Source organism: Cherax quadricarinatus, chromosome 23 (assembly GCF_038502225.1).
Source record: "Cherax quadricarinatus isolate ZL_2023a chromosome 23, ASM3850222v1, whole genome shotgun sequence".
Lineage (NCBI taxonomy): Eukaryota > Metazoa > Arthropoda > Malacostraca > Decapoda > Parastacidae > Cherax > Cherax quadricarinatus.
In genome coordinates, this window is record NC_091314.1 from 22,237,509 (window position 1) to 22,251,253 (window position 13,745).

At 39.1% G+C, this 13,745-nt stretch overlaps 1 protein-coding gene across 2 annotated transcripts in view; it reads right to left on the minus strand.

Annotated features, from left to right (window-relative positions):
- wcy (WW domain-containing adapter protein with coiled-coil wacky) overlaps positions 1 to 13,745 on the minus strand; it is a 235,902-nt gene that overhangs the window by 34,339 nt on the left and 187,818 nt on the right. For both annotated transcript variants that reach the window (XM_070088011.1, XM_070088012.1), the window contains one exon: positions 11,730 to 11,905. In XM_070088011.1, coding sequence (XP_069944112.1) covers positions 11,730 to 11,905 — 176 coding nt within the window. The remainder of the gene's footprint in view (positions 1 to 11,729; positions 11,906 to 13,745) is intronic.

A 13,745-nucleotide genomic window follows, 5' to 3' on the forward strand; every position in this document is an offset into this window, starting at 1 on the left:
AAATTTAGCGCAAAAACGCTCATAGGCCTACATGTGAGAGAACGGGTCTGCGTGGTGGGTGTGCGCCATAAACAAAAAATCTAGGCGCCCGCATAGCATTGTGGGAACGCCGGCTCAGTTACCCTTGTTCACCATGCCTAGTCGCAAGTCATCTCTCACTCCCCGGAAAATTGGGACTCTCCTCTTCCTATCTGATAGTTCTGACACTGATGGAAGTGGAAATGAAGACGAATTCTATGGCTTTGATCAGTTAGTGACTGAAAAGAATGACCAGGATATCGATAATAGTGCAGAAAACCCTGACGATCCACAACCTTCTACCTCTGGTGTGGGCACTCGTGACTCACGGTCGGTTGTTCCTCAACGCAAGAGAAAACTAATATTTTCGCGTGGCCAGGCCTCTGACTTCAGTAATGATGATGATAGTGACGTGGATTGTTATTTTATTGCGCTCGACGATCATTCGAGTAGTGATAGTGAGGAATCATATTCACCAGTGAAGCGTCGGTACGTTCGCTGCCACATGCGCTCGAGTAGTGTACCCTATGCTGTGCCCAGGGGACGGAGTACATCCCGTGGCCCTACACCAGTTTTAGGTAGTGATAGTGAGGATGATGTGGCTACACTTGGCATGGATAGACCACAGGCATCAGTGGATGGTGTTAGTGGTGATGGTAGTGGCACCGCCATGCGTGACTCACCAGCCCACGCTGGGACCCACGCTGCTGACTCGTCAGTTCAAGGACAAAGCGGAGCATCAGCCACCAGCCCACCACAACCACAACCACCCGCACAACCAGCCTATGATGTCCAGTATCCACCAGCAAACCGTATGTGGGATTGGCAGCAAAATCCCAATTTTGTTCCCAAGCCTCACCACTTTGATGACTCTCAAAGTGGAATTCTACCTACTTGTCCCCTTGGAACCACGGCCAATGAACTGGAATTCTTTGAATTATTCTTTGAGCAGCCATTGATGGAAACTATTGTCAGGGAAAGTAATAAGTATTTTGAGTACACCATGGCAAATACGATCTTATCACTACAGTCAAGACTACACAGGTGGAAAGAGACGACTGTTGCAGAAATGTATTTGCTTTTTGCAACAATAATGCTTATGCCTCATGTGTATAAGCATAATATAAAAGCATACTGGTCCACAGATCGGCTAATTTCTACCCCGGTCTTCAGTGAAATCATACCAGTGAACAGGTTTATCTTACTCTTACGTATGTTGCACTTCTCTGACAAAACCAGGCCTGACAGAAGTGACAGGTTATACAAGATTAGAAATGTTTTCATGTATCTCAAACAAAAGTTCAGTATATACTTTTATCCATTCAAGAATCTTGTAATTGACGAGTCTTTGATTTTGTTCAAAGGTAGACTGTCATTCAAGCAGTATATACCGAGCAAGAGGAAATGCTTTGGTATAAAACTGTACTCTGATTGTGACAGTGGCCTGGTGTTGGATATTGTTGTATACACGGGTAGTAAAACATTGAAAGATACCAAGATGTTATTGGGTATCTCAGGTGACGTAGTGAGAAACATGATGGCACCTTATCTTGGTAAGGGGCATACATTATATACCGATAACTGGTACACAAGCCCTTTACTCAGTGATTTCATGCGAGTGAACAAGACAGATGTGTGTGGCACAGTGCGTTCTAATCGTAAACATATGCCCAGGCTCAACGCAGGTGCTCGTGGTGATGACGTGCAGGTGTTTACTGCCAATGACATCATGGCATTACGGTGGCATGACAAGTGAGATGTCACATTGTTGACAACCATTCACCGTAATGAAATGCAAGACAGTGGCAAAGTTGATCTAGTGACTAATGAACGTATTCGAAAACCAGTGACAGTGATTGATTATACACAAAACATGCGCTTGGTTGACAAATGTGACATGCAGATTGGTTTTGTTGACTGTGTTCGTAAGAGTTACAAGTGGTACATGAAACTTTTCTTCCATCTCGTGGACATTTCAATGCTGAATGCATATAATATGTACCAAATAAAGACTGGCAACAGACCACCGTATGGTGAATTTTGTTTGTCTATTGTCAGACAATTCATAATGAAGTACCAGGTAAGAACACCTGCTATACAACAAGGTCCTCGAATTACTCAGGATATACCCAAGCGTTTGAGGAGGGAAGGTGATCATTTCATAATACAACTTCCTTCAACTCAGAAGAAATTTGCTCAGAAGAGATGCATCGTCTGTGCACAAACAAAACGATGGCAACAAAGACGCAAAGACACTCGGTTTATGTGTGAGGAATGTAAGGTGCCTCTGTGCATGGTGCCTTGTTTCAAGGAGTTCCACAAGCTCCAGCAGTTCTAAAACCATGTCCAGTGATTGTAAATATGTAAATATATGATAGAACATTAGTATTATACAAGATTTGTGCATGTTTATTGTAATAAACAAAAGTGGTAAACAATAATACAATAACTTTAGTGCGGTTATTGTGTTCAATACAGTGAGTTTATATATATACATTATATAAAGTATTGGTCTCTCAGGCCCCAAATGTTAGTAGGAATAGAAAAAAATTGGAAAAGAAAAAATGTAAAAACCGCAAAATAATGTAATGCGCGTATGTGGAATTCGTCGATGTTGCTGCCACCACATCATTTCTGACAAACTTCTTGGCACTGTATCTCGGTAAGTACTGATCAGAATTTTTTTTTTTTGCCTTATTACCTTCACAAAAATATGCTCTTTAATTCTGTAAGAAAAAATAATTTTTTTTTGTTTCAAAATTTCTTGGACACTGGAGCACCACTTCAGATTTTGGCCTTGGACCCTGAAGGGGTTAACCCTTTCAGGGTCCGTCCCGTAGATCTACGGCTGGTCGGTGAATGTCCAAACCGTAGATCTACGCCAAAATTCTAGCACCGTCAAATTTAGCGAGAAAACGCTCATAGGCCTACATGTGAGAGAATGGGTCTGCGCCGTGGGTGTGCGCCGTAAACAAAAAATCTAGGCGCCTGCATAGCATTGTGGGAACGCCGCCTCAGTCACCCTTGTTCACCATGCCTCGTCGCAAGTCAGCTCTCACTCCCCGGAAAATTGGGACTCTCCTCTTCCTGTCTGATAGTTCTGACACTGATGGAAGTGGAAATGAAGACGAATTCTACGGCTTTGATAAGTTAGTGACCGAAAATAATGACCAGGATATCGATAATGGTGCAGAAAACCCCGACGATCCTCGACCTTCTACCTCTGGTGTGGGCACTCGTGACTCACGGTCGGGTGTTCCTAAACGTAAGAGAAAACTAATATTTTCCCATGGCCTGGCCTCTGACTTCAGTAATGACGATGATTCTGACGTGGATTGTGATTTTATTGCGCTCGACGATCATTCGAGTAGTGATAGTGAGGAAACATATTCACCAGTGAAGCGTCGGTATGTTTGCCGCCGCATGCGCTTGGGTAGTGTACCCTATGCTGTGCCCAGGGGACGGAGTACATCCCGTGGCCCTACACCCATTTTAGGTAGTGATAGTGAGGATGATGTGGCTACACTTGGCATGGATGGGCCACAGACATCAGTGGATGGTGTTAGTGGGGCTGGTGGTGGTAGTGGCACCGCCATGCGTGACTCGCTGTGCCACGCGGGGACCCACGCTGCTGACTCGTCAGTTCAAGGACAAAGCGGAGCGTCAGCCACCAGCCCGCCACAACCACCCGTACAACCAGCCTATGATGTCCAGTATCCACCAGCAAACCGTATCTGGGATTGGCAGCAAAATCCCAATTTTGTTCCCAGTCCTCACCACTTTGATGACTCTCAAAGTGGAATTCTACCTACCTGTCCCCTTGGAACCACGGCCAATGAACTGGAATTCTTTGACCAGCCATTGATGGAAATTATTGTCAGGGAAAGTAATAAGTATTTTCAGTACACCATGGCAAATACTATCTTATCACCACAGTCAAGACTACACAGGTGGAAAGAGACGACTGTTGCAGAAATGTATTTGCTTTTTGCAACAATAATGCTTATGCCTCACGTCTATAAGCATAATATAAAAGCATACTGGTCCACAGATCGGCTAATTTGTACCCCATCCTTCAGTGAAATAATACCAGTGAACAGGTTTATGTATTAATTCAAGGATTATGTGGAGTAAAATAAAGATTGGATGTGAAAAGTGGGTTATAATAAGCGTGTATGCACCTGGAGAAGAGAGAAGTGTAGAGGAGAGAGAGAGATTTTGGGAAATGTTGAGTGAATGCGTGGGGAGTTTTGAATCAAGTGTGAGAGTAATGGTGGTTGGGGATTTTAATGCTAAAGTGGGTAAAAATGTTATGGAGGGAGTAGTAGGTAAATTTGGGGTGCCAGGGGTAAATGTAAATGGGGAGCCTTTAATTGAGCTATGTGTAGAAAGAAATTTGGTAATAAGTAATACATATTTTATGAAAAAGAGGATAAATAAATATACAAGGTATGATGTAGCACGTAATGAAAGTAGTTTATTAGATTATGTATTGGTGGATAAAAGGTTGATGGGTAGGCTCCAGGATGTACATGTTTATAGAGGGGCAACTGATATATCGGATCATTATTTAGTTGTAGCTACAGTTAGAGTAAGAGGTAGATGGGAAAAGAGGAAGGTGGCAACAACAAGTAAGAGGGAAGTGAAAGTGTATAAACTAAGGGAGGAGGAAGTTCGGGTGAGATATAAGCGACTATTGGCAGAAAGGTGGGCTAGTGCAAAGATGAGTAGTGGGGGGGTTGAAGAGGGTTGGAATAGTTTTAAAAATGCAGTATTAGAATGTGGGGCAGAAGTTTGTGGTTATAGGAGGGTGGGGGCAGGAGGAAAGAGGAGTGATTGGTGGAATGATGAAGTAAAGGGTGTGATAAAAGAGAAAAAGGTAGCTTATGAGAGGTTTTTACAAAGCAGAAGTGTTATAAGAAGAGCAGAGTATATGGAGAGTAAAAGAAAGGTAAAGAGAGTGGTGAGAGAGTGCAAAAGGAGAGCAGATGATAGAGTGGGAGAGGCACTGTCAAGAAATTTTAATGAAAATAAGAAAAAATTTTGGAGTGAGTTAAACAAGTTAAGAAAGCCTAGGGAAAATATGGATTTGTCAGTTAAAAACAGAGTAGGGGAGTTAGTAGATGGGGAGATGGAGGTATTGGGTAGATGGCGAGAATATTTTGAGGAACTTTTAAATGTTAAGGAAGAAACAGAGGCAGTAATTTCATGCACTGGTCAGGGAGGTATACCATCTTTTAGGAGTGAAGAAGAGCAGAATGTAAGTGTGGGGGAGGTACGTGAGGCATTACGTAAAATGAAAGGGGGTAAAGCAGCTGGAACTGATGGGATCATGACAGAAATGTTAAAAGCAGGGGGGGATATAGTGTTGGAGTGGTTGGTACTTTTGTTTAATAAATGTATGAAAGAGGGGAAGGTACCTAGGGATTGGCAGAGAGCATGTATAGTCCCTTTATATAAAGGGAAAGGGGACAAAAGAGACTGTAAAAATTATAGAGGAATAAGCTTACTGAGTATACCAGGAAAAGTGTACGGTAGGGTTATAATTGAAAGAATTAGAGGTAAGACAGAATGTAGGATTGCGGATGAGCAAGGAGGTTTTAGAGTGGGTAGGGGATGTGTAGATCAGGTGTTTACATTGAAGCATATATGTGAACAGTATTTAGATAAAGATAGGGAAGTTTTTATTGCATTTATGGATTTAGAAAAGGCATATGATAGAGTGGATAGAGGAGCAATGTGGCAGATGTTGCAAGTATATGGAATAGGTGGTAAGTTATTAAATGCTGTAAAGAGTTTTTATGAGGATAGTGAGGCTCAGGTTAGGGTGTGTAGAAGAGAGGGAGACTACTTCCCGGTAAAAGTAGGTCTTAGACAGGGATGTGTAATGTCACCATGGTTGTTTAATATATTTATAGATGGGGTTGTAAAGGAAGTAAATGCTAGGGTGTTTGGGAGAGGGGTGGGATTAAATTATGGGGAATCAAATTCAAAATGGGAATTGACACAGTTACTTTTTGCTGATGATACTGTGCTTATGGGAGATTCTAAAGAAAAATTGCAAAGGTTAGTGGATGAGTTTGGGAATGTGTGTAAAGGTAGAAAGTTGAAAGTGAACATAGAAAAGAGTAAGGTGATGAGGGTGTCAAATGATTTAGATAAAGAAAAATTGGATATCAAATTGGGGAGGAGGAGTATGGAAGAAGTGAATGTTTTCAGATACTTGGGAGTTGACGTGTCGGCGGATGGATTTATGAAGGATGAGGTTAATCATAGAATTGATGAGGGAAAAAAGGTGAGTGGTGCGTTGAGGTATATGTGGAGTCAAAAAACGTTATCTATGGAGGCAAAGAAGGGAATGTATGAAAGTATAGTAGTACCAACACTCTTATATGGGTGTGAAGCTTGGGTGGTAAATGCAGCAGCGAGGAGACGGTTGGAGGCAGCGGAGATGTCCTGTTTAAGGGCAATGTGTGGTGTAAATATTATGCAGAAAATTCGGAGTGTGGAAATTAGGAGAAGGTGTGGAGTTAATAAAAGTATTAGTCAGAGGGCAGAAGAGGGGTTGTTGAGGTGGTTTGGTCATTTAGAGAGAATGGATCACAGTAGAATGACATGGAAAGCATATAAATCTATAGGGGAAGGAAGGCGGGGTAGGGGTCGTCCTCGAAAGGGTTGGAGAGAGGGGGTAAAGGAGGTTTTGTGGGTAAGGGGCTTGGACTTCCAGCAAGCGTGCGTGAGCGTGTTAGATAGGAGTGAATGGAGACGAATGGTACTTGGGACCTGACGATCTGTTGGAGTGTGAGCAGGGTAATATTTAGTGAAGGGATTCAGGGAAACCGGTTATTTTCATATAGTCGGACTTGAGTCCTGGAAATGGGAAGTACAATGCCTGCACTTTAAAGGAGGGGTTTGGGATATTGGCAGTTTGGAGGGATATGTTGTGTATCTTTATATGTTTATGCTTCTAGACTGTTGTATTCTGAGCACCTCTGCAAAAACAGTGATAATGTGCGAGTGTGGTGAAAGTGTTGAATGATGATGAAAGTATTTTCTTTTTGGGGATTTTCTTTCTTTTTTGGGTCACCCTGCCTCGGTGGGAGACGGCCGACTTGTTGAAAAAAAAAAAAAAAAAAAAAAGGTTTATCTTACTGTTACGTATGTTGCACTTCTCTGACAAAACCAGGCCTGACAGAAGTGACAGGTTATACAAGATTAGAAATGTTTTCATGTATCTCAAACAAAAGTTCAGGATATACTTTTATCCATTCAAGAATCTTGTAATTGACAAGTCTTTGATTTTGTTCAAAGGTAGACTGTCATTCAAGCAGTATATACCGAGCAAGAGGAACCGCTTTGGTATAAAATTGTTTGTACTCTGTGATTGTGACGGTGGCCTGGTGTTGGATATTGTTGTATACACGGGTAGTAAAACATTGAAAGATACCAAGATGTTATTGGGTATATCAGGTGACGTAGTGAGAAACATGATGGAACCTTATCTTGGTAAGGGCCATACATTATATACTGATAACTGGTACACAAGCCCATTACTCAGTGATTTCATGCGAGTGAACAAGACAGATGTGTGTGGCACAGTGCGTTCTAATCGTAAACATATGCCCAGGCTCAACGCAGGCGTTCGTGGTGATGACGTGCAGGTGTTTACTGCCAATGACATCATGGCATTACGGTGGCATGACAAACGAGATGTCACATTGTTGACAACCATTCACCGTAATGAAATGCAAGACAGTGGCAAAGTTGATCGAGTGACTAATGAACGTATTCGAAAACCAGTGACAGTGATTGATTATACACAAAACATGCCCTTGGTTGACAAGTGTGACATGCAGATTGGTTTTGTTGACTGTGTTCGTAAGAGTTACAAGTGGTACATGAAACTTTTCTTCCATCTCATGGACATTTCAATGCTGAATGCATATAATATGTACCAAATAAAGACTGGTAACAGACCACCATATGGTGAATTTTGTTTGTCTGTTGTCAGACAACTCATAATGAAGTACCAGGTAACAACACCTGCAATACAACATGGTCCTCGAATTCATCACAATATACCCAAGCGTTTGAGGAGAGAAGGTGATCATTTCATAATACAGCTTCCTTCAACTCAAAAGAAATTTGCTCAGAAGAGATGCATTGTCTGTGCACAAACAAAACGACGGCAACCAAGACGCAAAGACACTCGGTTTATGTGTGAGGAATGTAAGGTGCCTCTGTGCATGGTGCCTTTTTTCAAGGAGTTCCACAAGCTCCAGCAGTTCTAAAACCATGTCCAGTGATTGTAAATATGTAAATATATGATAGAACATTAGTATTATACAATATTTGTGCATGTTTATTGTAATAAACAACAGTAGTAAACAATAATATGATAATAACTTTAGTGCGGTTATTGTGTTCAATACAGTGAGTATATATATATCAATTATATACAGTATTGGTCTCTCAGGCCCCAAATGTTAGTAGGAATAGAAAAAAATTGGAAAAGAAAAGAAAAAACAACTAAAACAACAAAATAATATAATACGCGTATGTGGAATTCGTCGATGTTGCCGCCACCACATCATTTTCTACAAACTTCTTGGCACTGTATCTCGTTAAGTACTGATCAGATTCTAATTTTTTTTTGTTTTATTACCTTCACAAAAATATGCTCTTTAATTCTGTAAGAAAAAATAATTTTTTTTTTTTTCAAAATTTCTTGGACACTGGTGCGTGACTACAGATTTTGGCCTTGGACCCTGAAAGGGTTAAAAAAAAAAAAAATAATTTTTTTTCTTATGAAATGGTAGAGAATCTTTTTCTGAAGGTAATAAAACAAAAAGTACGAAATTTGATGGAAAACTGACGAAATTATGCTCTCGCAAATTTTGATGTGTCTGCGATATTTACGAATCAGCAATTTTGCCCGAATCAGCGATTTTGCCAACTTTGACTCCCATTTTAGGCCAATTACATTATTCCAGTCGACCAAATTCTTAACTATTTCACTAGTATTCCTTCTATTCTATCGATTTAGCATAATAAATTGCCCAGTCAACCGTTTAAACTACAAAATAAAGTGATCGAAAATTGGTATTTTGGCCAATTTAACACAAAGTTCAAAATATTCCAATTTCAAAATAGGGTTCAGAATAAACAATGTAGGTATTCCTGGCACTAAACTAACATTTCCTCTGTTCATTAGTTACGTTTTGAGGCTTTACAAATGAATTCCATTTTGATTTTTTAGTCAAAATTAAATTTTTATTCAAACCAAAAAATAAAAGATTTACAGTTATGCATTATTGTAATAATTGTATAAATATCATCACCACATTTGTGAATGTATATTAGACCCACCAGCTGGCGTGTATTAGACGTGTGAGGTTGTTTGTTTACTCTTGAACATCTGCAAAATTAACATTTCTGCTACTTTGAGCTCAGTTTCAAGCCATTTCCAGTGCTAAAACCAATCAAAATAATCTCTGTTTCTGTAATACATCTTCCATTCTATCAAATGAGACCAAGAAATCGCAAATACAACTATAAAAACATACGAAAAAACACTGCAAAGTCGCTGTTTTAATCGAAAATCACAGTCTCAGTTTTTTTTTCTCTCATTATACACTGTGTGCTGCAGGATTTGCTTTATGTGGTGCACACATACCACATAGATATATTCTCTCATATCTAGGTCCAAATTTACCACTCACAGCTTATCAGAGTGAGCTGACCTCATGGCGTAGATCTACGTTTGGACCCTGAACATAAAGCCGTAGATTTATGGCACGGACCCTGAAAGGGTTAAGAATATCCATACTTATTCATGTGCCTACTACATACACAGAACAATACACACAAATATAAACTCTCCACTCCAACTTCTCCTCACAAGCCTAAACAGGACACATGACCACAACACAAGACACAAATCTCTTTTTGATATACCTCGTGTCCATATCAGTGTAAAAACTCTATGCGCATAAAGGGCCCTAAAATATGGAATTCATTACCAGAAGATATTAAAGTAACCCAGTCTGAAAATCAATTTAAGACTTCTCAAAAGCCACTTAATCACCCTAGACTAAACGCTAAATACTCTGTACACACATACTCACCTATGTACTCCCACATCATAACTTCAACAATCACTTTGAACCTTTTATTCATTGTTGACAGGAATATAATTGAACCATTGTTTTCACAAAAAGCATTTTATTTTAGACTATATGAATATATCCTTTGTCTTTTACAAATTTAATTCACTTATAATTAATAATCTACTGTTCAACTATGAAATAATCACTATCCTACTGTACAACTATGATATAATCCTTAGTGTTAAGTAGTCTAAGCCAATAATGTTAAGTTGGCCCATAATGCCTAGGCATAATAAAGGCTCCCTTTGCATTGCAACCCACTATTGTAATTATAAAATCTCAATGTACTGTTTGCAAAGACATAAAATAAATAAATAAATAAAGTAACCTCATGCTTCATAAATCCATCCGCTGACACTTCAACTCCCAAATATCTAAAAACATTCGCTTCTTCCATATTCTTCCTTTCCAATTTGATATCCAATTTTTCTTTATTAAATCGTTTGATACCCTCATCACCTTACTCTTATCTATGTTCACTTTCAACTTTCTACCTTTACACACACTCCCAAACTCATCCACTAACCTTTGCAATTTTTCTTTAGAATCTCCCATAAGCACAGTATCATCAGCAAAAAGTAATTGTGTCAACTTCCATTTTGTATTTGATTCCCCATAATTTAATCCCACCCCTCTCTCGAACACCCTAGCATTTACCTCTTTTACAACCCCATCTATAAATATATTAAACAACCATGGTGACATTACACATCCCTGTCTAAGACCTACTTTTACCGGGAAGTAGTCTCCCTCTCTTCTAAACACCCTAACCCGAGTCTCACTATCCTCATAAAAACTCTTTACAGCATTTAGTAACTTACTACCTATTCCATATACGTACATGCAACATCTGCCACATTGTTTCCCTATCCACTATCATATGCCTTTTCTAAATCCATAAATGCAATGAAAACTTCCCAACCTTTATCTAAATACTGTTCACATATATGCTTCAATGTAAATACTTGCTCTACACATCCTTTACCCACTCTAAAACCCCCTTGCTCATCCACAATCCTACATTCTGTCTTACCTTTAATTCTTTCAATAATAACCCTACCGTACACTTTTCCCGAAAATTTTCAGACACTGAGAGCAAGTTTTATTTTGGGGGTCTGGACAGTGAAAGGGTAAGTAAGAAATATTATTTCTGGAGCATTTGTAGCTTTAACCAATGCACGGTTTACCATTAGGAGACCTAAAAAAAAAAAAATATTGTAAGGGTCTAAGGAATTTAACTATTTTTCCCTAATGTTTTTCAGTTTGTTTTATATCTTTTTTTTTTTTTTTTTTTTGTCTGAGACACTGTTTTCAAGAACATAACTACCATCATAAATGGCAGTCTTTTTCTTTTGTCAGCTACAAGGTAAAAATTTTAGCCTTCTCAGTTGGTTTCAGTAAACTATTATTATTCTCTTTAGCACTAAATGTGCCTTTCCACAGATTTTTGGAAATTTCTTTTGAACACTACACATTAAATGCACATTTAAAATTTGCTATCAATGATATAACCGAGAAGAAAACATGTAAAATTTTACTTACCGGCTTTTCTAGGGCTTCAGCTGGCCAATTTTGTACGTGTGTAATGAGGTTTTCATTATAATAATTAGCGAGGCTAGGGGTAAGTGCAGGTACCAACGGCCGTAATCCTGCTAATGATCCTCCTGCTGTCTGTGTCAACGACTGCAATGAGTTAATACTGCTGTTTGGGCTACCCACTGAAAGAAAAGGAAAACTGTTGAATGAAATGCTTAACATGGTATACATTTCATGTCCTAAATTTCAATACTACAAGCCCTTCCTTAAGAAGTACAATGTAAATATGCATAAGTTAACTTGAATGAGGAGAAAGTGTGAAGGGTGTTTAGAGTGATAGAGGGTTTGAGTATCCAGCAGGTATGTGTAAACATGCTATAATATATATACGTATATATATACACCTACCATCCGACTTACGACCTGCTCGACTACGACCACTCGACTTACGACTGTGTTTTTTGTGCCAAATTTCTGGGAAATAAACAACTATTCGTGTTGTACACAGTGTTTATCCTAAACTTTACAATATAAAATACAGTACTTACAACATAAAAAGTAAAGTAAAATGTGAAATACCAAAATAAAACAATAAAATAAAGTCATTACAAAAATGTTTTGTTGATATTCAGTAGTAAAGTTCAACTTACGACCATTTCGACTTACGACTGGTTTCTTGGAACTGAACTCAGTCGGATGGTAGGTGTACATACGTACGTATGTACGCGTGTGTGCGAGCGCGCGCGTGCGCACACACGCACGCACACACGTACGTGTGTGTGTGTGTGTGTGTGTGTGTGTGTGTGTGTGTGTGTGTGTGTGTGTACACCTACCATCCGACTTACGACCAAGTTCGGTTCCGAGAAACCGGTCGTAAGTCGAAATGGTTGTAAGTTGAAATTTACTACTGAATATCAACGAACATTTCTGCTACTTTGAGCTCAATTTCAAGGTACTTTTCTTTGTAAAACCAGTCAAAATCATCTCAATGTCTGTAATATGTCTTCCATTCTATAAAATGAGACCAAGAAAACTAGAATACAACAATAAATACCATACAAAAATGCAGTGCAAAGTCGCTGTTTTAAGCCAAAAACACGGTTAAAGTTTTTTTTTTTTTCTCATTACGCACTGTGTGCTGCAGGATTTTTTTTATACTGCGCACACTGACCACATAGAACCATTCTTTCATATGTAGGCTTACCAGCTTTCTCTCACTAGATCTGAGGGCGCTAATTTAGGCATACTAGTACGTCAAAAACCCCCGAAGGGGTAATTTAGGGAGCTGAAGCTCTATAATAATAATAATAATAATAATAATAATAATAATAATAATAATAATAATAATAATAATAATATCATCATTAATTTAGGTAACTGGAGCACAGATCCAATTCCCTAGATCAAGAGCCCCTCACCAGCGTCAAGGAACCTTGACGCTGGTGTGGGCTCTTGATCTCGGGAATTGGATCTGTGCTCTAGTTACCTAAATTATTAATAATAATACTGTAATAGCAATAATAATAATTAATAATAATTATAATAATAATGAACGCTGCCAACTCACTGCACTGTTTACCTCGCTGTGGGAGCAGTTCTCTCATGCTTTGTTTACATTTTTGATAGTCATTTGGCCAAATTTGGCTTTTCTAAGCATGGGTCCCAAGAAAGTAAGTGTAAAGGACATTGCTGAGAAGAAAAAGAGGATGATTTCCAAAGAATTAAAGCATGAAATCATAGATAAACAAGTTAGGTGTCCAGATTTTGTGTTTATGGGGAAGCAGGGGGAGCGGACTCGTAACTCAGAGCAAAAAATCAGCCCAGGGACGGCTCGTATCTCAAAAAACTTGTACGTTGGGACACTCGTAAGTCAAGGTTCCACTGTATTAAGCAAGCAATAAAACTTGGCATTAAAAACAAAAAGGAAAACACACACAGTACGTATACTCGTTACTTACCTTAAAATATTTAGTCAATGTTGAGTGAGAGGCGAGTAAATGAGGTAAAACGAATAATAGAGAG